This window comes from Phyllostomus hastatus, unplaced genomic scaffold, assembly GCF_019186645.2.
Source record: "Phyllostomus hastatus isolate PE091 unplaced genomic scaffold, TTU_PhHast_1.1 phas_contig_244, whole genome shotgun sequence".
Lineage (NCBI taxonomy): Eukaryota > Metazoa > Chordata > Mammalia > Chiroptera > Phyllostomidae > Phyllostomus > Phyllostomus hastatus.
This window is the reverse complement of record NW_025333796.1, coordinates 3,566,445-3,593,164: the sequence shown is the minus strand read 5'-3', so window position 1 is coordinate 3,593,164 and position 26,720 is coordinate 3,566,445. Positions and strand designations below refer to the sequence as shown.

Genomic DNA, 26,720 nt, shown 5'->3' with positions numbered 1-26,720 from the left:
CTGGGTCTGATAACAGCGTTTCGTTGTGAACGGCTGTCCCGTTTGCCGGACTTGACCGGCTGTCCCAGGACTTAACGCTGTATGTAGCCTCGGGAGTCTGGGCGAGGAGATCACTGCGGAGCGCGGAGTCTTCTGCTTCTGGCTGTTACCAGCCCCTCGAGCAATGCAAGGCGGCTGCCCGGGTTTCGGGCTTCACCCTCCCACTGCCGTGTGCCTCTCGAGAACCTGGTGGGCTCGACGGGCTGGCGACTCTGGGCTTTTGTCCCCGTCCTGCCACCGAGGCACCCATAAACTTGGGGCATTACCAGTCCCTAGTTGCAGGTTGTTGTAAGAATTCACGCTGGTAGCGTGCGGGAACAGGTCAGCACAGGACCCGCACATGCATGCAGCGCGTGCTCAGTGAGCGACCCTTGCTTCCATTCTTTCAAACGAGCAGACCTGGGTTTGATGACTCACTGTCCACACTGGACACTGGTCTGCCAGGAGCTGGGTTCGGGGGAGATCTGTTACCTGCCGCTCCGCCCTGCGAGGACCGGGTCTTCCGCCTTCCCTGGTCTCCTGCACCTTTTACGTGAAAGGCTTGAGGAGAGCTCAGCCCTGTCAACCGCCTTGGCCGTGCTCTTCACCTTTGTTGGAAACGGAGTGGTCTGGTCTCCAGGCAGGCTTGCAGGCACGGCGATCTCTGCATGTGGAGTCCGGGCGAGGCCCCAGCCTGTGACCTCCGATCGGAAGTGGGCAGAAACGTGCTTTTCCGAAGCAAAGCACACGGGCGGGGCTGCCCGCCCTTTCCTGAGGGGCGAGGGAGGACAGAGCTTCTCCCGAGGAGAGCAGCTTCGGCCTCCTTCCCAGAGGGTTACGTTTTGACAGCAAGGAAAGCACTTGTTCTCCTCTTTTCCTGACGGGCTTCTTTCCACCTCTGCAAACGCTCGTGCTCCCCGGGGCACAGGTGGGGCTCCCGGAGAGCTCGAGCGCGGTTCTCGCTGGGAGAGCGTGGGAGAGGGACCTGCGTCTGCGGCTGCGCTGGGCCAGCGAGGACCGCCGTGGGGACGGTGGGCTCCCGCAGGCTGTGCCTCTGGGTCTCTGGACCACGTCAGCGCCGACACGTGGGAAAGCGGTTCTTCAGAAAGGGACCCCTGAGGAGTGCTTGTCGGGGGTTCCCCGGGACGGCAGGGATGTGGGTGAGGGCCTGGGGCCTCTGGCGACATGGGACTCTCCTGCTGCAGAGTGTTCGGAGAATGCAGGGCCGAGGGCCACGCGGTCCAGTCCCCGCCCCCCCAACCCCCCCACCCCCGCAGCCGTTTCCAGGCTTCAGGGAGCTTCAGGAGGCGCTGCACGAGCAAGCAGCAGGCCTGCGGGATGGGGTCCCTCAGTCACGTGTGTGTGTTTTCTTCGTAGGTTCACTTTCCAGACACGGAAAGAGCAGAATGGCTAAATAAGGTAAGGGAGCAGAATGCGGAACGGTGGGAATTCGGGGATGGGATGCCATCCTTCCATATTTGGGAGCTGGGATGTTGACACCGTGTGAACCCGCTTGGACTGGCTTCTGCTCCCGAAGAGCTCAGCTGCAGACGCTGCGTCGCTTTCCTCTTCTGAGCAGTGAAAACTGCCTTTGCTCCGAGAAAATCAGTGAGATGTTCAGTGAGCTGTTTCTTTGACCTTCTGTCTACTGCTCGGGTCTAGACGATAATCATGAGGAAGAATTCTGGGAACATTTTGAAGAGGGAAATGATCCTAGAAATAGATAATTTCTATTATCTAATGGTTTAAAAAAGGTTCTATTTTTAGGTCACTGGACCCTGAAGTCGATCTGCTGTCTCCATATTTATGTGTCCTCAGAGCTGTGGAGTGAGAACTAACGTAGACAGTGGTTCCCTCACGGGTCTGGAAGTTAGTCCACTTTAAAGGAAACTCACTTTTTGTTCATTGGGATCTGTACAGTTTTGGGATCTGCACAGTTGAAGCCGCAGGGTTTTCTGATTTTCTGGGTTTTAGCGATCATTAAATGTGCTGACATGGTTAAGTAGAATGCTTTACCAGAATGACTAATTCCTACAACATATTGGTTAATCAGTAGTTTATTGTTGTGATACATTTTAAAATTTAAAATCATGTTGATTTTTGAATAGCCAAAAGCTCCCCCCTTTAACTTTCACAAGCTCTGGCGCACTCCGAGGGCGTGCACTTTCACTGTGACGCAGGCACACTGTGCGCGCAGCGTGTCGTTTCACCCAGGTCCTCTCTCCTCTGCAGACGGTGAAGCACATGTGGCCTTTCATCTGCCAGTTCATAGAGAAGCTGTTCCGGGAGACCATAGAGCCGGCCGTGCGGGGAGCCAACGCCCACCTCAGCACCTTCAGTTTCACCAGAGTCGACATCGGCCAGCAGGTCAGCTCCCCCGCAAGTGTCCTCGCGTGTGCGCGCCTGCCGCTGCGGTGAAAACCGAAGCCGTGGGCCGAGTCCTCCGTGTTGCGTCCCAGAGAGCGCTGCTCCCTGGGCGGGCCTGGCGGGGCTCGTGCAGCTCTCGGGGCGCTGCCCCTCGTGGGGTGCCCTTGCCTCGCCCGGTCCATCGAGGGTCCTTCCCTGCCCTCCTCTGTCCACTGTGGTCTTTCGGCCAGATCAGGTTCACTGTGTGTGGGGGTGCGGGGGTGGGGGGGGGGTCTTTCCACCCTGTTCTGTCAGAATGAACTTTGCAGTTTTCAGCAACCTGTTCTGCTGGAAGGGATGGGAACTTGCTCTAAAGGTTCAGCAACTAGCATGTCTTTTAATGAACATACGCACATTTTTAAAAGATATATGCTATTGCATACTTATCAGACTACAATATAGTGTAAACAGAACTTATTTATTTTTACAGAGGGGAAGGGAGGGAGAAAGAGAGGGAGAGAAACATGTGTGTGGTTGCCTCTCGTGCGCCCCCTACTGGGGACCTGGCCTGCAACCCAGGCTTGTGCCGTGACTGGGAATAGAACCAGCGACCCTTTGGATCGTAGGCTGGTGCTCAGTCCACTGAGCCACACCAGCCTGGGCTAAACAGAACTTTTGTATGCACTGGGGTACCCCAACTTTTATGGGTTCACTTTACTGACAGTGGTCTTCTGGCACTGGTCTGGAATCGAGCCTGCAGGATCTCTGAGGCGAGTCTGTGTGTGCAGAGGAGGTCTGCTAATTTCCGGTGGCACTTCTAGTGAAACTCTCAGGACTCCTCAATTAGTTGATCATGATAAGCTTCCTTTTTGTATTTTTTAAGTCCAGTAATTAGCAACAGTTTAAGGTGACTTTTCTTATTGAGGTGTAATTGACATTTAATGTTATTTTGGCTTTAAGGTAACATTGTTTCATGTGACCTAACAAGTGTCTAGCACATTTTAGGATGCCCGCCACACAGTTCACACACACCAGTGCTAGAGAAGCAGAGCCAGACTCGGGGGTCTTTGCGTCGCCTGTTGGGGCTTTAATGCACGTGGCTGGTGTCTGGCTGGCCCCCAGACTGGTTCCCACCCACCCTGCACAGGCCGCCCGCCCCCATGAGGGGTGATCTCTGTGTGGAGACGGCTCGGCCCACCGGAGCTCCACGGGACCCAGGCTTGTGCGCAGGCGCCCGCGCAGTGCTGCGACCTCCCAGTACAGCCAGGCAGCCGGGCCGTGGTCGTCTGCTGCTGGTGAGCCCACGGGCCTGCCCAGGGGCCCTGTGGGACACTCGCCCGCGCCACCGACTTGACTTCTGCAACCCGAGAAGGTGACAACAGGCTGTGACCAGTCAGAATGCTATGTGACTGTGAAGCAGGAGCCAGAACACTGCTTCAGTTTTGACAGGCACAGGGAGTCTCTGAGGCATGCTCTCCTCCGGTCCCCTTCCTCTACAACCCTTTAAAAAACGTAAAAACCGTTCTTGGCCGAAGCCAACCTCCGCCTGCGTGCTCTGTGCTCATGTGGGTGGAGGTTTAGGGTTCTAACCGCCCCCCGCCTCCGCCCCGGGCTGGCGCCTGCTCTCACCGCGGGAGAGCGTCGCTGGGAACCGCAGGAACGGGAAGAGCGGGGCTGACCAGTAGGGGAAGGCGGCAACGTCGCCCCACTGGCATCCCACAGGCGCGGGGAACTCGGCGTCTGGTGGAGGCGGAGCCCCAGGCGGGGCGCTGTGTCCGCACTGCCCCTCTGAGCCGAGTCCCTCAGGGCCGTCGGGTGTCTGTCCTTCCTTAGCTGGTGCTCTCACGTTGGGGTCAGGGTCGGCCCCCCTTCTTCTAACCTGTGATCAGAGCGGAGGGAGGATTCGTTGTCCGAGGCAAACATCCAAGCTGCAGGCACCGAGCCCCACGCCCACGCCCACTTCCACTTGTCCACACGACGCGGCCGCTGTGTCTCTGGTGATCCGTCTGTCTGGCCGTGTCTGAGCTGGTGTCCTCGGGGAGAAGCCCGGGACCCGGGTGTTGGGAGCGTGGCTCTTGGTGAAGACTGAGCGCTTCACCCTGGGGCCTGCTGAGGCGCCTCCACCCGGCCAGCGGGGGCGCGCGGAGCTGTTCCAGAGCGGGAGGGTCTCGGGTGGACGGACGGAAGAGGAGCTGTTGAACGGTGTTGTGCGTGGGCCCTCCAGAGGGAGCGTTTGTGCTGACCCACCCACCTTCGCTTTTCACGGCCATTTGACTCAGACCCTGCGTCCCGTGTCAGGGGTGGAGAGTGCCCACCGCTGGTAATTCCGATGCATTCAAAAGTCCCATTTTTGTGAAAATCTTAAGAAATGAAAAACTACAAGAAACAAAGAAATGGAAGGTAGTTGAGTTTCACGCAATGTGGTGGGACAGAGCAGAGGGGAAAGTGCGTGGGAAGAGGCCAGGGCTGCTGCGTGCCCTCGGTGCGCCGAGCGCCCTGCGTCCCCGTGTCCTTGGTCCCACGGGCGCCCCTGCGTTGGAGGGTCAGAGGTCAAGCGCCTCGCTGGGCTGGCACAGTGGGTAGCAGGCTGTCCTTCAGGTCGCCGGACGCCGGGGCGCATTCTCTTCAGCTCTGTGCCGTGCTGTGAGGTTCAGTGGTTTTGTTGCCCTGTTTGCCACCCTGTGTTTTTAAAACAAGCCACTTCTTGTTCAGCCCCTCAGGATCAACGGTGTCAAGGTGTACACTGAAAATGTGGACAAAAGGCAAATTATCCTGGACCTTCAGGTCAGGTAAGCTTTGTTTGTGTCCCGTTTGTGCCGTGGTCTGTGACGTAATGTAACCTACTGTCACTTAGCTACGCCCACGTGGTGGGGGCTGCAGTGGGCGCAGCTCTCCCCTGGTGTCTGGTGGGGTTTGTGTAAGTGCTTGATGACGACCCCCACTTGTTTACTTCCTGAGTTCCTGATAGCCTAGGTAATTGCCATTCACAAAACATGTTAAGCAAAAGAAATTAAAGGCACTAGAGGAAAACTACAGATCGAATTCCTTACAACCACTGATGCCGAACTCCTTAACAAAACACTGGCGAACCGAATTCAGCAGCACACTGAAAGGACCTCACACCATGGCCATGGCCGGGTGGGCGCATCCCTGAGGCGCGGGCGTCGTTCAGCATGGAAATGCATCAGTGGGGCGCGCCCGGTTGACAGTGTGAAGGAAGAGCACCGTGTGATCATTTCTGCGGGTGCAGGGAAAGCTTGCGGCAAAGCTCACCCCTGTTCCACAGGGACAGCACTCTGCAGAGCAGGAAAGACGAGGTTGCTTTCAGCCTTTGTGATGCAGAGCAAACACCCTCCTCGGTGGCGGAGGACAGAGAGCTTCTCCTCCGAGGTCGGGCCAAGGCCAGGGTGCCCACTCTCACCACTACAGTGTAACCCAGCCCTGGAAGGCAGTTAGGACGAGGAAGAAATGAAAGGCGTCCAACTTGGAAGGAAGAAGTGAGATGATCTCTGTTCACGGGTGATGCAATCTTCTGCGTAGAAAACACCAAAGGTCCCACAGAAAACCTCTTAGCACTAATAAATGAGCTCAGCAGAGTGGCAGGATACAAAATCAGCACAAAAACCAGTTCCAGTCTATACGCTGCCAGTGTACAGCTCAGAAGGAAGTTTAAAAACAGTTTCTTTTACAGTGGAACCAAAAGGAATAAAATGCTTAGGAATCGGTTTAGCCGAGGAGGGGACAGACCTGTGTCATGCGAACACAAAGCGTCGCTGTGGCACGTTGAAGACGAGGCGTGGAAAGACGCCCGTGCTCAGGGTGTGGAGGACGGATGCTGTTACACGTCGGCCCTGAGAGCAGCGGCGGCGCCAGTGCGCCCCCCGCACGTCTGGTGAGGGGCGGCCTCCACAGCAGGGGGTGTGCAGAGAGCGCCCGCCACTCAACCACGAGACGAGGGACCAGATTCAGCCGCGTCAAAGGGTGCGAGTGGACCTTCCCCAGGGATGGCCTACGAATGGACCACGGGCAAGTGGAGAGGCGCTCAGCCTCACTACACATCAGAAAAGTGCAAATCGGCTGCGAAACGATAGCACCTCGCTCCCATCCTGGTGGCCAGCCGTCCAGACGGACCGGAAGACAGCAGGTGCTGCGGCTGGGAGCGCCTGTTCCCTGGGGCCGGAGTTCCAGAGGTGCAGAGTGAGGCCTTCTGGGGTTGAGGGGGCCGTCGGGTCACACAGGCCCCACCCACTAAGTGTCGACCTTCACGTAGGATCTCAGTGACTTCGTCAGTGAGGAAGATGAGGCTTCACGCAGCCCCGGCACTGGGGTCCGGGGCTCTCGGGTTTTCTCAGGGCCGGGAGCCTGGGCGCCTCTTTGCTTGTGGACAAATGCCATCTAAACTTTGTTGTTTCAACAAACTTAGTTGTTTATAAAACAAATGAAAACCGCATTCCATCACGACACTGCTCCAGGGTTCCCTTTGGGAAGGGGGACGTTTGTCACAGGAGCCGGGCTGCCGCCGGCCGTGGGTCCGGCGGGTCTGGCGGGGGCAGAGAAGCCCGCAGCCCCGACCGACCGTGAGATAGACCCAGGCCGCAGGCTCCCACTGGAAGCTCCCGTGGCCCCGTTTGTTTGTTCAGGTTGTTTACCTTGCAGGTCTGTGGCGAGGGGGAGAGTGTAACACAGAACCCTTCTCTGCTAGTTTTGTAGGAAACTGTGAGATCGACCTGGAGATCAGGCGGTACTTTTGTAGAGCTGGTGTGCAAAGTATACAGGTGAGGTTTTTCAGATTTCACGGTCTCCTAAAATCCTCTGTGCTTGCTTGGAAGGAAAATGGTGAGGGCTTCATTTCTTGGCAGTTAGATTTCTCTGTGGGTTCTGCCCTCGGCTTTACTACGCCTGTCACGTGCCTCCTTCCTGCATCGCAACTGCCGCGCCCTGCTCACTGTTCCACGCTTTGCTTCCGTTTGCGCTAGATTCACGGCACGATGCGGGTGATCCTGGAACCGCTGATTGGAGACATGCCCCTGGTGGGAGCCTTGTCCATCTTCTTCCTCAGGAAGCCGGTGAGTCACGTTTCTTTCGTCCCCGCCTTCCCGCTCGCGGCGAGGAGGCGGGTGTGTCGGGGGCAGGTGGCGCGCACAGAGAAGCGGCCTCTCCGTGGCTCTGAGGCGTGGGGCCTGCTCGCTCTCACCTCTGCAGGCCCCAGCGTGGGCCCGTCTCTCCCTGTGGACGGGGAGGCTTTCCCTCGCCACAGAAGTGATGTGTTGGCCACAGGAAATTTAAAAACAGACGCCTTTTCAGTGTCGGTTTGCTGTATCGGCATTTCTGCACCTACCGCTGGGTGTGATTTACAGACACTTGCTCACTGAGTCCTCACGCCCGTAGCGAAACAGCAACACGGCTTCCTTTTCCTGACCGAGAAGGGGGACCCTCCTCCGTCGAGTCACAGAGCCAGTCTGGGGGCCCGCACGCCACCTGGCTCTGCCTCCCGTCCCCCGGACCCCACGCACGGCCTGCCCATCGCAGTGAGTGGACTGCAGTCAGTACAGCAGGCTTTTAAAAGTCATAAAGGTTCCCCATACTGAGCTATGTTCTAACACTTGGATAGACCATAATGTTACATTCCTTTACATGGTGAGATATGTGTGGTATTCCAGTTTTTTGTTATAAATGGCCAATACTTATTATTAACCACAAAAATAGGAGAACAGAGGTATCAGTCCTATGTAGGCCCCCCTCACCTTGGCTCCCGCGGCCTCTGGTTGGCCTCCTGCCTCAGCTGTGTCCTTGGTGGCCGTCACTCACCACTAGGGCCCCTTCCTGGGGTGCAGAGGGCTCCCTGGGGGTGGCCTCCCACCTGTGTTGTGGCATGGCCGGGTCACTGTCCGTGGCCTCATTTCCCGTCGTCGCTGCCCCAGGAGCATCCCCGCCGGCTCCATCCCGCCCCAGGGAGGGGCTGTCGTGCAGGGTCAGTAGCAGCCCACCAGCCTCCCTGGCCCCTCGTCTGGTCCTCGTCCACAACGCTGCCTTCAGCCCCGTGTGCCCTTCCCAGGGCAGCGTAGCCAGGGCTCCTCCTCACGCCCGTGGCGCCCAGAGAGCCCTGGGCCTCGTCGCGCGTGACCTGTCAACTCTTAGAAAGCACAGCCTCTGTCTCCACACAGCTCAGTGCGTGTCTGAGGGAGGCCCGGCCCGTTTCTCAGCTGGCTCGCCACAAAATGCTGTTTTGTTACCTTCGAGGAGCCCTCCCTGGAGGTACCGCTAACATCACGTACAGTTTAAAATGGGAATCTCTGTTGTGCAGTTTGATGCGAGTGACTTAATGCAAATTATCGTTGGGTTTGTCCAGACCAGACTGTGAGTGGTGCTTCCTCCGTGTCCTCGCCGAGTATTCCACGGACATTATTACTCTCATTGCCCTTCTGTTGCTTAAACATGGGCTTCTTTTGAATATATTTTAACGACAGTAGTTCCCCCCTTACTGATGGTTTTGCTTTTCATGGTTTTAGTTACCTCTAGCTGACTGTGGTCTGAAAATGTTAAATGGAAAATTCAGACATAAACACGTCATAAGTCGTAAACCGTGTGCTGCTCTGAGTGGCAAGATGAGATCCCACGCGGTCCCGGATGTGCGCCACCTCGTCCAGTCGCCAGGCCACACACCACCTGCCCACAGGTGACGCAGGAGCCGGTGCTGTGGTCAGATCGGCCGCCACGGTGCTGTGTCCAGGCAGCTCCGACTTTACTTTGTCTTTGTTTAGTTCACGTTCGTTACTGTCGCTCATCTCTCACTGTGCCTCACTCATGAGTTAAGCTGCATCGTAGGTACTTTTTTACACACTGGGGGAACATAGTTTGTGCAGGCAGCCCCCGGGGGTCTTGGACTGCGTTCCCCCCCAGACTGGAGGGGCTGCTACATACAAAGCATGGTGACACTCTAAAGCTGTTAAGGAACCTTTGTGCTAAATTTTAACTTACTAAAATACTGAGAAGTGAAGAGAATCATAAATGATTTTAAAAGCTAGTATATTTAAGCATTAATAAGTATAAAAAGGTAATCTTTGACAAATTGCTGAGTATTTTAATTTACCGTGAATTTTTAATTATTTAATGAAGTGTCTTTTTATTGAAGTTCAGAATCCAAATACTCTTCCTTAGTGGATCTTCTAGGTGTAGTTACTTTAAAAAATAACATCAGCCCCAGCTGGTGTGTCTCAGTGGACTGAGTGCCAGCCTGTGAACCGAAAGGTCACCGGTTCAATTCCCAGTCAGGGCACATGCCTGGGTTGCAGGCCAGGTCCCCAGTAGGGGCCATAAGAGAGGCCACCATGCATTGATGTTTCTCTCTTTCTCCCTCCTGTCCTGTCTCTTTAAAAATAAGTAAAATCTTAAAAAAAATAACGTCATCCTAACTTCCAAGCGAAGTTCCAGTGCTCCGAAAAGAAGGATGAGGCTCTGAAACGTTCAGAATCTTTCATTTCCTTATATGGGGAATAAAGTCACCAAGCACATGCCTCGGACAGAGGGAGTTCTTCAGTTACTTGCAACTGGAAAATATGAGAACAAATTTCACGGCTGGCTGCCAAGTAATTCTTCTCACCCCAGTGAAAAATACAGTGAGAGACTTGTGGGGTTTTTGTTTTTTTTAATCCTGATGATTTAGAAGCACAGTGTCGCAGACCCACAGGGACCCTTTACACGCGCCTCTGCTTGTGGGTGGGTTTGGGTCAGCTTCGATCGTGTGCGTGGTTGTGTGGCGGTGGAACGCGAGGCCCGGGGTCCTCCAGCCTGGTTCTCCTCCTGGTTCTTCCTCTTCCTACTGTGGGCGAGAACCATTCATGTAACTTCCCTGGGCCTCAGTCCTCCGGGCTGTAAGGGGGGTGGGGGGTGGGGTGACAGTCACACCGACCTCACGGGATTAAATGCAGAGAGTAGGTAAACGTCAGTGGATGAAAACCACTTGCCCCGGGGCCTGGCATGTACAAGTCCTCAGGTTTTTAAGGAAGGAAATGTTTTCCTCCGTGTGGGTCCAGCATCCCGGGGGGTCCTGACAGGGACCCCAAGTGCTGGTGAGCACAGGAGCTTGGACGGAGGCTCTGGTGGGAGCCGGAACGAGCCGGCGCCTGCCCTTGGCCGTGTCTGTGGAACTGGCGGCCACTCAGCCCTGCTGGCTGGACAGCTGTGGGCGTCGCCCTGGCACACACTCTCCTGGGTGCCCCAGCACCCTGGGGTCCTCTCCAGACCCATCCCGGGGCTGCTGCTGAGAGGAGAGTGAGTCCGGGAGGCCTGTTCTGGAGCTTGCCCGGGAGACGCTCGGGCCGCTGCCGCCAGTGCGTCCACTCTGTGGGGCGCTCCCACGGCGTTGTTCCCTGCTCTGGGCGGGGGGCACGAGTCGCCCTTGTGCAGCGACTGTGAGGAGGGGTTGGATCCTGTCTGCAGCTGAGGCGCCTGAAGCAAAGGTGGGGCTTGACTGGAAAGTGGAGGTCGCCCGCCCAGACGGCTGTCCCCTGAAGCCCCGGTGGGGCTGCAGGTGAGTGCAGCCTCTGGACCACCTCCCCCCAGCACGCCCCGCCCTCGTTGGGTCTCTCTTGCTGAGGCCACTTCCTCTGGTCCATGTGCCAGCGTCACAGCTGCCTGCTCCCCAGGGGCAGTGAGCCGCCCGCCCGCCCCGCCCTGCTGCTGCGACAGGGCAGGTATGGGCCTGGGTCGCAGGAGCGGGGAGGGTGCAGTGTTGGAGGAGGGCTCCCCGCAGCGGACCCTACACCCCTGCGGAGGGGCAGCAGTGCGGGGGAGGTCTCGCCCCACACCACACCTCACTTCCCGTCGGGCCCTGGCAGCTTTGGAGGTGTTTGTCCTGCCGGGTGTTGTGGGAGTTACTGAGTTTCTTGGATCTGTGGTTTGATCGCTTGCATCAGAGGCACAGGCTTGCTGCACCCCAGTGGTGGGGGCGGGCGCCCCGCATTGCCCTGGCCCGGGGTGCGTCTTGGGGCTGGTGTTCTTTAGTGACTCTGCCCTCCTCGTGCCTGTGTCTTTGGTGGGTCTTGTGCGGGTGGGTTTCCACACACTGACCCAGCCACACGGGCTCTCCGATGGTCAGGGCCTGGGGTGGTGCCCTCCCCTCCCCGAGGCACCTTCTCTTCCTGCTGTGTCCCCGGCTGCGGTGGACCTCACCTGCGTGTCCCTCCCAGGGGCTCTGTCTGTCACAGTGGGGAGCGGGTCTTGTGTCCCTCCAGCAGCATTGCTGTCTCCCGGCCTCACCCCTGCGGCTGTGGGTCGCCCCGGTCCCCAGGCTTTGCAGCCAGCCCATGCTGCTGGCCCACCAAATGGGCTGCACACGCCCTGGGTCTGTGGACGTGAGTGGGTTGACGCTGGCTCACCCCCACTCACCGTGAGTGCCCCGCCTGCAGCTGGAGTCGTCTCTCCCACCCTGTGGGGCTGCTGCCTCTGAGGAGGGGTTGCTGGCTGGCTGGGGCCCCCGTTGCCTCAGCTCCAGCACTCAGCAGTGATGCTGTTTCCGGTTTTCTGCATCCCCCGTGGAGGCTGGCAGCCCCAGGAGCTTTACAGCACACGAAAAATATTCCTGACCTTTACCACCAGCCCAAGGTGACTAATTCAAAAACACCGGAGAAGGGTGGGAGCCACCAGCCTGCAGTCGTAGCGGACTTCCTAGGTGATTCATGTTCTGCACCACGTAATGAACGCACTTAGGGTGCCCGGTGTGTAGTACGTGCTGCAGTGCGCCGCGGCTGTCGTCGAACTGCGGGTTCGTCTCCGTCCGTGCGGCAGCGCGTCCTGGGACAGCAGAGAGGAGCCGGCACGGCCGTGAGCGTCTGTGAGAAGCAGGGTGCAGTCGTCGTCGTGTCCCAGGGACACGGGACCCGCTCGCTGCTTGTCCTGTGTCTTGCAGAGGAGCCACAGCAGCCCGAGCTGGTTTCCTGCCTTTGGAAACTCGACTCCTGGCCCTTCAGTTTCCCGAAACAGATCTGAGTCACCCAGACGCTGGGGGACGGGCACTAATTTTAGTAGCTCGTCCCTCCCCGTGGGCTCCTCCCTGTCTCCCGGTGTCGGCTTTCCAGACGCAGCTTTCAAACCTCTCACACACACGTGTTCTCACACGCACTCTCACGCTCACACTTGTGCACACACTCGTCCACCGCTCCCTCCGTTATCCACTCGGGGCCCGTCCTGCCCCCAGGTCCCCCCGGTGCTCAGGGACAGGTCAGCTCCCCTTCCAGGCCTGTGTCTTGCGTTCAGGTTTGTCTTCCCACATCAGGCTGGGTCCTGCCTGCCCTTCCACGGACCCTGTGCCCGCCTCCCCGGCGTGTTGTGTCTCTGAACTCGGGCAGCATTTAGACACGCGTGCCTTATCATGTTGATGAGGGCTGTGTGCGTTGGCCCTCCATCACTTGACAGGAGGTTTGTCATCTCCGGCCACGGCCCCTTCCAGGGGACCTGCCCTTTGACAGGCCCCCATCAGTCCTGGGTGTTCCCTGAAGCTTTCTGACTGAACCAGACGCCCAGGCCTGGCGTCTGCTGTTCCGTCAGTGTCCCTGGTTCTTCTCAGTGGAAGACATCTGTGGACCTGATGTCCAGGGTTGGGGGGGCGGTCACCCCGAGTTGCTCTTGCTTTCAGGCCTGTTGTCTTTGTGGGGGGTGTGGGTCTGGACTGCTATTAGCCATGTGCGTTTACATCTCATTTCTCTTTGGCTGAGAAACCTCAGTCTCTGAGGACTTTTAAAGCTGGTTGCTTTCTCGTTGGGTCTTCCCGAGAGACCCTGGACTCCTGGATTGTGCTTGTTTATAACCAGCCGCTTCCCGAGGGGATTTGAGCCGGGACGGTTCCTGCAGCCCTGTGGGAGAGGCGATCGTGCGGTTTCACTTGGCGTCTCTTCCCAGATGGAGAGCACAAGCACGTTGACTCGGTGCAGCATCCATTTTGGTAGGAAAAGCAGTGTTTCCAGTCGATGGTTTCTGCCCACCCACACCCACACGGCCTGCTGTGTGGGCGTCGTTCTAAGACAAACGCCCGCTGGGGAGATGAGCGGAACCCCCAGGTGTCGAGCGAAAGGAACATGTCCCTCTAATATCAGGGAAGTGCACATTGGGACAGTGGTAAAGTGTGCAGTTTTCAACTGCACACTGGACTGAGTTTTAATTTCTTTTTTGGTGAGGATATAAAAAAGGAACATTTTCTTACACTTTTGGTGGGAATATAAATCAGTACAGTATTTCTTTATGGTAATTAGGTAGCACTGTCAACATAACAAGTGAGCAGGTATGTATCTTTGACCCGAACTTCCACTTTTTGTAAGTCAGCTGCGTGCGCATCCCAGAACATGCGTGTAAAAAGATACTCACTGAATCTTGACTGAACAAAAGAGAAATAATACGAGTGTTCTCAGTGCCCGTCAAAGGGGGATGGGTATGTAAGTTACCCCACGCTTTTCCTGGGGAAACGACGACACCGTCGCCAAATGGAACGGCAGGCGGCTCTGCAGGCACCCGCAGGACGGTGGCCGGGTGCCTTTCCCGGTGAAAAACAGGGTGCAGGGCAGTGTTCTGTCTGCGAAGAAACAACCGTGGGCGGCTCGGTTCGATAATTGGACATCACGTGGGTAACAGCGTGTCCCCCTTTTTTTAAAAACAGCTTCTGGAAATTAACTGGACAGGCCTGACCAATCTTCTCGACATCCCCGGGCTGAAGTGAGTATCCTGTCCAGTGCTGTGGTCAGTCCGAGTGCTGTGGTCAGCCCGGGGGCGGCGTCAGAGGCCTGAGCCCTCGGGGCCGGGGCTGGGCCCTCGCAGCAGCCGCTCCTGCCCCGGGCGCTGGGCCCGAGGCGCCGATGCGGTGTTGGCAGGGCTGCAGGCGGCCGCTCCCCTGCAGCTCAGATGTTTCTGAATGGACAGGGCAGCCTTGCACTGTCTTGTGAGTTCATTTTTAAGTTTGGGTCTTATTAGTTTCCCAGGGAAATAAAGAAAACTCGAACAGCAAGTATATGTTCTGAGGCGAGCCCTTTCCGGGTTCTTTTCAAGCTGCAGCCCCTCCTCTGAGGGGGTGGCAGGTAGTCCTGGCCCCGGGAGCCGAGGGGCGGGGCGCGTACCCGCGTTGTCCTCGTTGTCCCTGGTTGCCCCTCCGCTCGCGTGTAGCCGTCCAGGGTCTGGGCCGTGGGATTTCCCATGTGCGCACCTACCTGGGTCCGTCAGCCTCACGTCCCTCCTGGGAGCGGCGACGCCCTCCTGGCCCTGCCATGGGAAGGAGGGGAAGTTTGAGATACTTTGTGTCACAAAGAAATTGAGAGAAACGTGTGTGAGCTGTTCAGGGATGAACCGGAGATGCAGCTGTGAGGGAACGCAGGGAACGTCCCCTGGGATGCCGGCACGGATCTGAGAACACAGCCTCCAGGACAGGCAGCGTCTCCGCCGGGTGTCCCCGCGGGCCTCCGCCTGGGCTGGAGGGGAGACCGCGCCCACCCTGTCGGCTCACGGTGCGCGGCTGCCGAAGGTGGCGGCCCCGGATGGGTGAGTCTGGTCATCGCTCTGTTCTTTTTGCCTCCCACCCAACAGTGGCCTATCAGATACTATCATCTTGGATATAATATCAAACCACCTGGTGCTTCCCAATCGAATCACTGTTCCGCTCGTCAGCGAGGTTCAGATAGCCCAGCTGCGGTTTCCGATACCGAAGGTGAGCGTGTCCCGGCCTCCGTGACCACCGACAGGCGGCCGTGGTGGGCCGGTAGCGGCCCTGGGTGTCGGGGCCTCGCGTGGGCGGTGGTGCAGCTGGTGGTTGGTTTGTCCGCCGCACTCTGTAGCTGGCGGAGGGCAGTGTAAGAGCCTGGCGTCCACTCAGAAAGCCGAGCTCTGGACGTGCAGGTCGCCCCCACCCCGGTCTCTGCGGTGGGGCAGAGGCTTTCTGTGAGACTGAGAGTCTGACGAGTGACACGGTGAGAACACACGCCTTCCTGAGCTGGTTGCGTCAGGAACGTGACCCGGGACTTTTTACAAAGGGTCTGAGGGGGAGACTGCTACCCAAAGGTAGCCGTACTGCCTTTGTTTGCCCTGAAAGCAGGAAAAGTATTTTTCGTTTATCACTTAAACAACATTCAGGAGCTGCGAACTGTGTTTGGAGTCTGAGAGTAGTGTGTGCTTCAGGGTTTCAGCTTCCTCTCCACGAAAGAGGGTGGCGACAGTGTTTCCTGGGGTCGCAGAGTGACCAGCGCACAGCACAGGCTCCCTGACGGGCCGACACCCCCACGACGTAGTGTCGCTCACTGTGGCGTCCAAACAGGGTTGTTCTGGGCCCCACGAGGCGGGTCTGGAGTGACGGCTGGGGCGTCTGCGCGGAGTCTCCTGGGGGCCCAGCCACTCACGCCCCACGTGCTCACGCGTCTCTTCCCTGCGCACCGTGTTCCTGGGTGGGCAGACGGTTGGGCCCAGCCGGCGCTCCCGTCTGCGGGATGAAGCGGTGAGCCGCCGGCCTCTTGTCCTTCCAGGGTGTTCTCAGGATACACTTCGTTGAAGCTCAGGACCTCCAGGGGAAGGACACCTTCCTTAAGGGGCTTGTCAAGGGCAAGTCAGACCCCTACGGCGTGATCCGAGTCGGCAGCCAGATCTTCCAGAGCAAGGTCATCAAGGAGAACCTGAGCCCGAGGTGGAACGAGGTGTACGAGGTGAGGCTGCGCCCCCAGGTCCCTCCTCCCCGCTGTCCCCCTGGGCGGCAGCCGACGTCCTCTTCGCCGCACACCCCGCCCCCCGCCGCGCGCCTGGAACGTGCCGCACCTGCTGTCCCTGCAGTCGTGGGTGCCCTGCTGACACGTGACGCTTTGTGACGTTTTAGACGACACGTGCATAAAGCCGTTGCAACAAATAACTGCACCGTTTTTTCATAGCGCGAATGTTCTGTGTTGTTATCCACAGACACAGACGTGTGCGGGAACAAGGTCGCACTCTGTCTGGTGAAGAAGGGTCCTCCAACACGGCGGGGCGTCCGTCCTCGTCAGCAGACGCAGACGGGCCTGAGCTGTAACAGCCGTTTCCTGAGTAGAGTCCATCTTTTCTTCGCCCCGAGAGGTCCCAGCTCTCGGGGTCAGCATTGTAACTGGCCGGTGTACGCGCAAGGCACACGTGTTCTTTACGTGGCCGCCTTTTCCCACCTGACGCCTCCGGAGTGGAGCTGCCGCAGCAGCAGTTCCGGGGGTCTGAACGCAGAGCCCCCGCCCGCGCTAGTGCGGGTCCTGCTCCCCCAGCTGCTCAGCCCCGCCCCCCCGGCCTCGGAGTGGGGCTTGGTCATCCAAGGGCAGTCAGTGTCTGCGCGGAGCCCGCACCGGGCTGTGGGCCGCCCTGTCCCCGTGCCACCGAGCTCGGCCCCCTGAGAGGCACCGCACCGGGAACGAGCCCAGCAGACTGTTACTGGGTGGACACGCGCTCCAGACGCGAGGGCGCGCGGTCTGACCGTGGGAGGACGCGGTGCTGCACGGGGGCTTTGCGCCGGAGGAGAGCACGTGGTGACGTGCTGGTCACAGTGTGCAGTGACCCCGGGTTGTCACTGTTGCAGGCCTTGGTCTACGAACACCCCGGACAGGAGTTAGAAATCGAGCTCTTCGACGAAGACCCGGACAAGGACGACTTTCTGGGAAGGTGAGTCCTCTGCGCCTGAGCACAGCGCAGGCGCACGCTCTGTTTTTAACCGTCCCTTAGAGCTGCAGTGTGACTTCAGAAGTAGATCTGTGTCCGTGTCGCACGCGTTTTTAAATGGCTGCTGGACATGACATGGGTCCCACCTCAGGCTTCCTAGCACATGCTTTGTTCCTGACGAGTTGCACATGTAAGTAGGAGACGGAAGCTTCTAGATCTGGGTCCATCACAGCAGCCACTGGATGGATTCAAGTCGAACGGGACCTGGACTTCACTCCCGTAGCTGTGCTCGCCCGGTGAAGCGCTCGGCAGCCCCGGCTGGCTCGGGGCCCCGCACGCCCGGCCTCCAGCCATCGCACCGTACAGGCAGGGTGGCTCCAGATGCAGAAACAGGGTTCTAAACATTGTCAGTTTGTCGGGCGTTATTTTGGGGGGAAGGGAGTCATAATTCACATTGAAAAAATAAATACCAATTTGTTTACTTCAGTGGAACAACCAGTACAGCTGGAAAAAAGTACCGGAGTAGGTGACACTGGACAGGTTTGGCCTCATCAGAACTGGCCTGCATGTTGCGCTGTGACTTCAGAATTCCTTTACGGGACAGTTGAACCGGGAGCAAATGAAAGATCTGAGGCAGTTCAGTGAACAGATAGTTTGCATTTGAGTGGAACACCGTACAAGCCAGACTCTCCTGGTTGAAGCTGGAGGGTGCTGGCCTCGCCCGAGACAGACCTCGGGGGAGGGGCGCGGGGTGGCTGCAGGACTCAGGGCCGCGTTGGCTGCCGGGGCTGGCGGGCGCTGGTGCGCGGCCAGAAGTGTGCTGCTGCGCCCTGACCCGCATGTGCTGTCTCCCTAGCCTCATGCTCGACCTGACCGAGGTGGAAAAGGAGCGCCTCCTGGACGAGGTAAGTCGTCTGCGCGCCGGGCGCCGGGCGCCAACTGGGTGCTGCCTGCCCCTCCACGGTGTCCCGTGTCCCAGAACGTGGCCTTTGCCTCTCAGACGTGGGGAGCTCCGGCCTTTCAGTCCGAGCACAGGGGAAAGGAGTGTCGGAGCCGAGTCACCGAGCACGCGCTGGGTGCCGGCCTCACCCGTGAGGACGTGAGCACAGGCCGACTGGTTTCAGGCAGGCGCTTGCTCTCCCCCGGGGCCAGGCGGCGGGCTGGGAGCAGCTGTGTGATGAGCATTTGATCGATTGCTCGATTGATTGATTGATTGATTGATTGGCGATGAGCATTTTAAAGCAGAGCGGGCACCGTGCCGTCTGTGGGAGACCGCCACGTGAAGGGTCTGTGAGAGCAGCAGCCGGAGTGGGCGGCAGGCAGGACCCTGCTGTCAGACCCTGGGTGTGAGGAAGGGGGTCGGTGGCGGCTCGCAAAAGGTGGGCGCGCTCGGGGTGAGCAGAGCGTGGTCGGCGGCGACCCGAGTCGGCTGCCTTCAGAGCAGTGCACGTCGGCGAGCACCCAGACCTGGGCCCGGCCGGCTCTTCCAGCACTGCGGTGTGGGCGCCGTCTCTGACTAATTGCTTTGATTTTTTAAACGGAAACAGCTACTGACAGTTTTGTTATTGGTATGTAGTGATGAGTGAAAACAAACACGATAACTTGTTTGACACTGAAGTTCCGCACTTGGGCCCCATGTGTCGTTACCTCCGGGCCCACAAACTCTAGTGCGGCCTGCACGCTGGAGCCGAGGGAGCCGGGAGACGTTTGGACCCTCGCGCGGGAATCGGGGGTGAAAGTGCCTCACCCACAGGGCTCTGGTGGGATCGACCCGGCAGTGTCTGTGAAGCGCTGAGACGGCCTGGGCGGCGGCCAGGGCCGCGCGCGTCCCAGCGGCGTGAACCGCGTGCTCAGGAGCACGTCCGCTGAGCCCGCACGTCTTGTCTTCAGTGGTTCACCCTGGACGAGGTCCCCAGAGGGAAGCTGCACCTGAAGCTGGAGTGGCTGACGCTGATGCCACACGCTGGCCGCCTGGACCAGGTGCGTGTGCCTGACCACGGGCATCAGTGTCTCCCGGTGGCGCTGCCCCTCGGCTCAAAACACTGCAGCAGTGCTTTGCGCTATTGTGCTTAAGTCACCTCCGTACTCTCAGAGTTTTAAAAAGAGGTTTGCAGGTCATTTATACCTGTTTCACGAGATCCTCACCCACACGAGTGCAGGGGTCTGGAGGGCCACAGGCCGCTGTGTGCTCCCTGGGACGTGAGGAAGCCCTTCCCGTGTCCCCTCTCGGCTTGCACGCACCGGGTGGTTCAGTCTCCCAGTTCCCGTTCTCATGCGCGTGGCGGGCATGGCCGGGGGCGGGAGTCGAACCCCATTGGACACGCACCCGCTGGGGCGCTCTCCCTCCTCGCAGGTGCTCACAGACATCCGAGCCGGCAAGGGCCAAGCCAACGACGGCCTTTCCTCCTCCTTGCTGATCTTGTACTTGGACTCAGCGAGGAACCTTCCGGTAGGTAGCGCTGTGGGAGCTCTCTGGGGCGCTGGTTTCCACACCACCACCCGCTCCCGTGGCTGCATCTGAGCAGCCGTGGGGAGGGGCGCTGCATCTTCACGTCCTCGCCACTCAGGAAGCTCAGAGCTGTCTCTGCTCTGCACGTCGCGTGAGGAGACACCGATCCGGAGGGGTCTGTGCAGTCCCCTCGCAGCCAGGGGGAAGGTAGTCTGCAGACGGTCACTGACTGTTGGAACGTGGCTGCTCATTCTCTGTGTGGCATGGCACTGCCGTGGAGCACCTCTGAGGACAAGCCCGTCCTGGCCGCCACGCGGCCGGGAGATGCGGTGGGCGGGGCAGCAGGGGCAGGGGCGGCGTGCGAGCGGAGCCTCGGGCACGGAGGGCTGCCGCACGGCACACACACATGCTGCCTCGCGTCTCCCGCCACCACGGCTTCCGCAGCCCAGAGCAGGCGCACCGCGCTTGCTTGCATCAGAGCTGCTTTGCTCCGAGAAAAAACCGTAACAGACAGAAGCCACTGTCACTTGGGGAAGAAAAATTACACGTTCTCGGGCGGGCGAGGCCTGCTGGGACCCCCAGCCGCAGTTCGCCCCCGCTGCGGGTGAGAAACCTTCTTTCTCTGGCTCCTGCGAGCTCCGAGTGCCGCGCACGGGTTCCGGGCGTGGTCCTTCCCGCTTTGCTTCACGTGGCGAAGGCCCGTGCGGTGGCAGGAGAGAGGACCCCTCCCGGCTGCAGGGGCTCCCCCCGACCCCCACCTCCCATGGCAGAAGCTCCCTCGTGCAGGTCGTCGGTGCCTGTCCCCCAAGTCCGTTGTCCCTGTGGACGCACAGGGAGCAGAGTGCCGCTCGGCCCCTGGCTCACCTCGGTGTGTCACCCGGGCCGCCTGTCCGCTCTCCCCTCGCCGTGGGTAGACGGCGCCCCCTTGATTTCATGACACACGCACCTCACCTCAGCACCTTTCCGGGTTTCAGACGTGTGCGTTCCTCGGGCTTTGCTCGACAGCACGGTGGATGCACTTGGTGTGTCGGTACGCTTCGTTTAAAGTCTTTAGCAATTAAAACCTGATCAAGCATTTCTTGTTTTTCATAATAGGAACATGTCCTCGAACTCTTAGCATGAAATTGCTTATACAGTTGACCCTTAAACAACGGGGGGGCTAGGGCTGCAAGCCCCCAGTCGAAGTCCACAGAGCACTGCCGCCAGCCCTCCGCTCACGCAGGCCCCGGCCCCGACCAGGGACGCAGGACCCCGAGCAACGCGGCCTGAGCCGTGCGAGCCCCCCAAGACGCACGTTGTTCCAGGGTCGGCCACAGTCCACCTTTCAGTGACCGTGTCTTTACTGACCTTGATTTCCCTTGAAGTCATTACCTTCACCTTTGGGCCCCTCTGCCAACTGAAGTCTGTTTTTTCTGTTGCAGTTTACTTCATTATTATTTAACCTTCCTACAGACCTTCTCGTGTGGCACAGCTTCTTGTTTTCGACCACAGTAACGCTTGCTAGCAGGCCCTCACCGTGCCGGGCGGGAGTGAGCCTGTGGTACGCGGCAGGGCACACAGAGCCGTGCTGTGCTGGGGAGCTGGCGAGAAGGAGGGGCTGCGCTTCAGAACTGTGTGTTGTATCACATGAGTTAAAATTTCAGTGACATCACATGGCAAAGATTGAAAAAACAAACAGCAGGTGAATTTATTAACCTTCCGTTAAAGGGCACCTTGCACAGGCCGTGTGCTCTGGCTGCCAGAGGCAGACGACCCTCACGGCGCCACGGCCCTGCTGGTGCCTGCTGTGGGGCGCGGCCGCCGCTCCGGGGTCCTGTGGGTGCTCGGGCTGCCCTTCGCTCTCCTGTGCACGGGCTTCCTGCGCGCACTGACCGCAGCCCCGTTCTCTGCTCTCTCCTCCCATCCCCACTTCCTAAGAGTATCTACGAGGGAAGCTTTGGGTGTGGCTACTTAAAAGAGAGGCGCGCGTCCGGACTGGTGTTCTGTGAAAACACCGCCTCGGTCTATAGAGCGCTGTTTGTGAGTTCCCCGGGGTTCCCTCCTCGTGCTTCCGTGGAGACCGCGGGAATGTGCGCGGGAGCTCGGGCACCGTCCGCTCGGGTGGAACAGCGTGGCATGCCCCTTGCTTCTCTTGCATGGTTTCCGTGGCCGTGTGTGCTTGTTTTGTGCCTGTTCCGTGACACGTAACAGTGCTGTGACTAACACTGGCTGCTGTGTCTGATAATGAGATGAACAGACCGGGTGAGTCATGAGGAAGCCCACAGAAAAGCAAAAATAATCCTCCTGTGGAAAAAGGAAGCCATAACGATTCATTTGATTTTCTTGTGGTTCATCTCAGTGTGAGATGTAAATATTTCTTTGCAGGCTTTCAAAAAACTCCCTCCAGTCTGCTTTCTCCTCCTGACCCAGAGGAAGTGTTAGAACGTGGCTCTCCTTGGAAGTCCCTGCTGTGCCCACGGGCTGGTCAGCGAGGACAGAAATGCACCTGTGGGCCTGGAAGCTGACCTTCTCCCTCACTGTCCAACCAGAGCTCCCGAGAGAGAAAAGGATGATTGAGTTTATGATCATTCAGCTTCTTTTAAGGAGCTTCAGGAGTTTCCTGGAGTGGACAAGGGTGTGTTTCTGACCTTGCGCGGGGAGCTGATTTGCCCTCGTTCTGTCTCCCAGGGCCTGGCTGTCGCGCGCAGTTCCCCGAGTTGCCCTTGGTGCCCGCAGAAGGCGGTTATTTTTCCTTGCTCTGGGGTGAGAGGGAGTCGCCGATGGCTTAGTCGTGAATCTGAGTCACCCGTTCTTGACCGACTGCTGATTTAATTCAGTGATAGTGAGATTCTTCAAGTTCATTTGGTCCCGGAAACTAACAGGCGGCTTTGCACTTGTGAAGAGCTCTCATTCTGTGTCCACGTGGAAAAAGGGAGGTGGGCAGAACTCAAACTACAGGTCCATCACCCCGCTGACAGAGGAGGAGAGTCAGGACGCAGGGCTGGGTGCGAGGCTCCGTCACCCCGACAGGAGGCGGGCTCCCGCCTCCCCCCCTGCACCCAGAGAGCCCCGGGGGCATGTTGGCATCTGCTCTGCACCACTGTTGTGAAGTGGCTTCCGTGGTGGCTCCTCTCGGGTGGCCACCCTCGCCAGAGGCCCCGCATGAACCCTTTTGACGGGTGTCATTGCTTTGCGATGGGCCCTGGCGACAGTGCTTGGTTACCAAACCACCTTTTCCCCTCGATTACCAGAGTCACATGCTCTGCTTTGTGAGTCAGATGTTGGCATCGACAGGATGCTCTATAAACTAAATTTGAACAAAGTCATTGCTCTTTAAAAATCCGTTGGTTTTCACTGTGAAGTTAGATCAGTGCTTTCTCCATTTCCTCCGAAGCCTGAGCCCTTCCTGCTTCTAGGAAGGGTTCTGGATGGCCGCCAGCCCGATGAGCCCCTACCCTCCCCTGCAGAAAACGCCCTTCATCGTCCGCTCCCTCAGCCACTCCCCCGTGAGGTGGCACCACCGACCTTTATCCCAGACCGGAAATGGCCTCTTCACAAGCCAGCTCTGCACCAGCTCTCCTCTGATCGAGTCTCGGGCTGGAATTTCGGAGGGATGCTGACGGTGCAGCTTTAGGCCTTCAGCTCCTAGGGTGACTTGTGTCTGTGGAGCACTTTCCACGGCTCTGCGTGGAGGGCTCATCTAGTCTGTGGCCGTGAAGATCACTTTCTCAGACAAGGAGCCAACGTGGCTCGAGGGACTGAGCTCGTGAGCAGCCGGGCTGGGCTTGGACTCAGCCCGTGACCCAGAGCCACACTCTGGAGCCTCCAGTGTGCTCCAGCCCACTCGCTTTGTTAAGGTCGTGATGCTGTGGGCGGGGCTTACCTGAGATGCGTGGTTTCCACACGCGGGTCCACTGTACGGGAAAATGTGAGCCGCGTGACAGGGAGACCTAGCGCCTTCTCACTGGGAAGCACAGGTGGCATTGCTGCCCCGTTAATGGTGAGGGGCCCAGGCGGAAGGCCCCACCCAGGCTGGGCCCCCCCAGAGCACCTGGCTGGCCTGGTCCGTGTCACCCCCAGGCCTCGGCGGCTTCCACGCTGTCACACGGCTCCCCTGCACCCTCTATCCTACCCCACACAGCCCCTCTCCCTGCCTGCTTGCGGTCACTGATGCACGCTACGGTGATTTGTGCATTTAGCACACGGCCCCCCCGCCCGGAGAGAGCTTCCCCTGCCTGGGCTCCCCCCAGCAATGCTCCCGGGGGTCCCAGTGCCCTCGAGCCGGGCGGGCGGCTGCGGTGCCAGCGCGGGCTGAGGCTGGCGCCCACGCGCACTCAGTCCTCTTGGCTGGACGTGCGATCTCCTCGCCCGCCCGGCCGGCCACAGCCACGGGAGGCTGGAGGCAGAGTGTCCCGTTCTTCATGATAAAATCTGCCATTTATAAAAAGGTAGAAATGAAATTCAGTTTGTCCTTTTAAGTTAATTACACCTAAAATGGTAAAATCTTTCATTGTATGTGTCTGCCTTTGAAGGGGCTTGCCAAACAACTCCGCCTTTCCCTTTGGAGGCCAGAAAGGAGCGCATTCACAGTCAGTAGAAGTAGGACACAACCCGTAACAACGGAACTTTGAAGCCAGGAGAAACTCTGGCGATCAGCAGCCCCAGCATTTCCTGCGTGGCAGAGAGCGGGGGACGCAGTGGGGAGGCCCGTCCCTGCCGAGGGGAGCAGGTTGTAGGGGGGAGAGAAGAGGCATCTGCCACTGCAGCGTGTACTTGGCTTGAGAGTCATTCGGACACTATGGCCCATTTGTTGGTACTTCAGGTAAAAACTTCAGGGTAATTACGGGCATTTTAGGGCTTTATTCAAGCAAAGGAGAGGAGATAGAAGCCTTTCTTAAAGCATCACTACTGGACTTTGAAACCCCAAAGATAAGAGGCACAGTAACCACAGAGGAGAAGGACATGTGTTTTGATATTTATAGATTAAAGCGTCACTCTGAGATAAAATCTTGAGCATAAAGAAAAAATAACAAATGATTTTTACTGTTTTTTTTGTGTGTAATTCTTGGTGGTTTTCCTTTAAAGATTTTGTTTGTTTGTTTGCATAATGTTCATGTCATTAACCATACATAAACTCCTCGTTGCATGTTTTATTAACCCTTGGTATATTCATTCTCTTCTGACTTGAAAGAGTAACCCATTAGAATTTAACGCTGATGTCTTGAAGAAGGCTGCAGCTCAGAAAGCTTTCAAGGTAAACAATGGTTTTCCCTTTGAAAAGTTTGTGAAGACATATTGAAAGAGATGATGCCTTAACCCTCATGGGTTTATGACTAATTAGTAATTAGTTGTCATTGGAGAGAGCCTGCTTTTGTTACCCCAAAAAACAGTAGTTAGAAGAATATAAGTCAACTTCAAAGATAAATTTTATGAAGTTCCAATGTGATAAATTAGATATCTGTTCTGTTGACCTGAGTGAGGCAGCAGTATCTAAGGTGGTTGTAAATCATCTGTATTTTAATTGGATTTGAAATTGTGAAAATGGTGAAGTGGAAGTCCGGTTTGAAATCTTCACCACCTTTCGGATTATGGCTGGAAGGCACCCCTTGTGCACTGTGACTGTCTGTCTGAACATCACCTCTTCCAATATGCTGAGTCGGGCCGTCCCTGATTGGCGGCCCGAGCTCTGTGCTGCTGGGCGGGGCCAGGCCTCTCTGGAAGCTCTGCCTTCACCCAGTGAGGTGTATTGAGAACTCAGCTCCACTCCCAAACACCATGGACAAGCCCTGTCTGGCTCAGCTGTTAGAGGTTTCTGATGACTTACAGGTTTTTTTTTTTTTTCAGTTCGTTTGAACATTTCAGGGCTGACTATGTGGAGGAGGGTTTAAACGTAATTGCTTCAAGACAATTCCATAGAAGGGAATCAGGAATGCTTTAAAATCAGTTTCACCCGGAAGGATAAGTTGAATTTCAGAAGCGAGGGAGACCAGTCAGGCCTGCTCTGATGGAGCCGCGCCCCCCGTGGAGCCAAGCCCCCACCCCCTGCACTCAGTGCCGAGGAGAGGCCGTGGGGCCCGGCAGGGGATGAAGTAACAGTTTCCACTGAGGCACCGGGCAGAACCGCACAGGTAGCCCCCTCCCCGTTTCTGCGTCATGGCCAGAGCAACGCCGGGAGGCCGGACTGCCTGGGCGGGAGTCCCCGCAGGGCCACTCCCCCTCAGCCTGGCCTGATAGTGAACCCTCCCCGTCACTCACAGAACGGAGGGCAGCGTCCCCTTCCCGGGGCAGTGAGTGAGGTAAACGAGATCGTGCACGGAAAGGGCTCCGTGCAGCCGGTCCAGCGTGTTTGCTTCAGTTGTTGCCACATCTCGCACTGAGGCCTGACAGCCAGGTTCTGGAAATGCTGTTGTGTCCGCCTTACAGACCTGAAAGCTGAGATTCACCTCGACGACGTGTGGCCTCCACAGTCCAGTGGGGGAGAGCTGAGGTGCAAGTGCGGCCCGGCCCAGACTCACTTGCCTGAGGCCCTGTGTCTCTGAGTGGCCCTGGTGCCCTTTGAGATGGCATCGTGGTGGAAGACATAGCGATTTAGGACCCCAGACATCATCTGTTTTAAGACATAACACTAGTTTATGTGGCACAAAGAAAGAAAGGAAGCGTGTCAGTTAAGGTTTGACGTGATAGTGTTTATTTTGCACACACTGCAGGAATGTCGTGTCGCTCACATGCACAGCAGAAGGGGTCTGGGAGCAGAGCCAGCGGGTTAAGGAAGCGGCCTCCGCGATCTTCCCGAAGGCAGGTCCCAAAGCCGGCCGCCGTTTCCTTGTTTTCAAAGATGGCAGAAAGTTTAAAGAAAAGGCGTGTCCTAAATGGGACAGATTCCCAGGAAGTCTCTGGGAATGAGTGACTGCTTTGGCAGAGATGAAGTAAGTGTGTCAGGCAAGAAACACACTCGGCTTCTGAATCAGACTCCGACGGCAGTTGTAGGGTCAGCAAGACAGGAGAGCCCCCAGCGTCACAGAGTGTGGCTTGGGGCTCGGACCTGCTCACACCTCCACCCGGGGGGGCGCTGGGGAGGCCCCTCCCTTTAAGGCCAGACTGTCAGTCGCCACACATGACCGCCAGGGAGGGTGGGAAGGAGAATCTTTATTCACAGAGGACTGGTGCTCAGCTGACACCCGGGGTTCCCTGCTCATGGAAGAAGGAGAAAGTGCGTTTAAGAGAAAACAGTGTTCTCTGCCACCACAGTCTGCAGCCTTTGAGTTTTTAACAGCATTTATTTCATTTTGCAGAA

At 57.8% G+C, this 26,720-nt stretch overlaps 1 protein-coding gene across 2 annotated transcripts in view; it reads left to right on the top strand.

Annotated features, from left to right (window-relative positions):
* ESYT2 (extended synaptotagmin 2) overlaps positions 1-26,720 on the top strand; it is a 49,968-nt gene that overhangs the window by 13,692 nt on the left and 9,556 nt on the right. The window contains exons 2-14 of one of the 2 annotated variants that reach the window (XM_045837777.1): positions 1,396-1,437; positions 2,251-2,385; positions 5,077-5,153; positions 7,067-7,139; positions 7,341-7,430; positions 14,012-14,067; positions 14,929-15,049; positions 15,858-16,034; positions 16,919-17,001; positions 17,855-17,903; positions 18,889-18,978; positions 19,352-19,447; positions 24,618-24,680. In XM_045837777.1, the coding sequence (XP_045693733.1) occupies positions 1,396-1,437; positions 2,251-2,385; positions 5,077-5,153; positions 7,067-7,139; positions 7,341-7,430; positions 14,012-14,067; positions 14,929-15,049; positions 15,858-16,034; positions 16,919-17,001; positions 17,855-17,903; positions 18,889-18,978; positions 19,352-19,447; positions 24,618-24,680 (1,152 nt within the window). The remainder of the gene's footprint in view (positions 1-1,395; positions 1,438-2,250; positions 2,386-5,076; positions 5,154-7,066; positions 7,140-7,340; positions 7,431-14,011; positions 14,068-14,928; positions 15,050-15,857; positions 16,035-16,918; positions 17,002-17,854; positions 17,904-18,888; positions 18,979-19,351; positions 19,448-24,617; positions 24,681-26,720) is intronic. The other variant, XM_045837778.1, reaches the window with a different exon arrangement.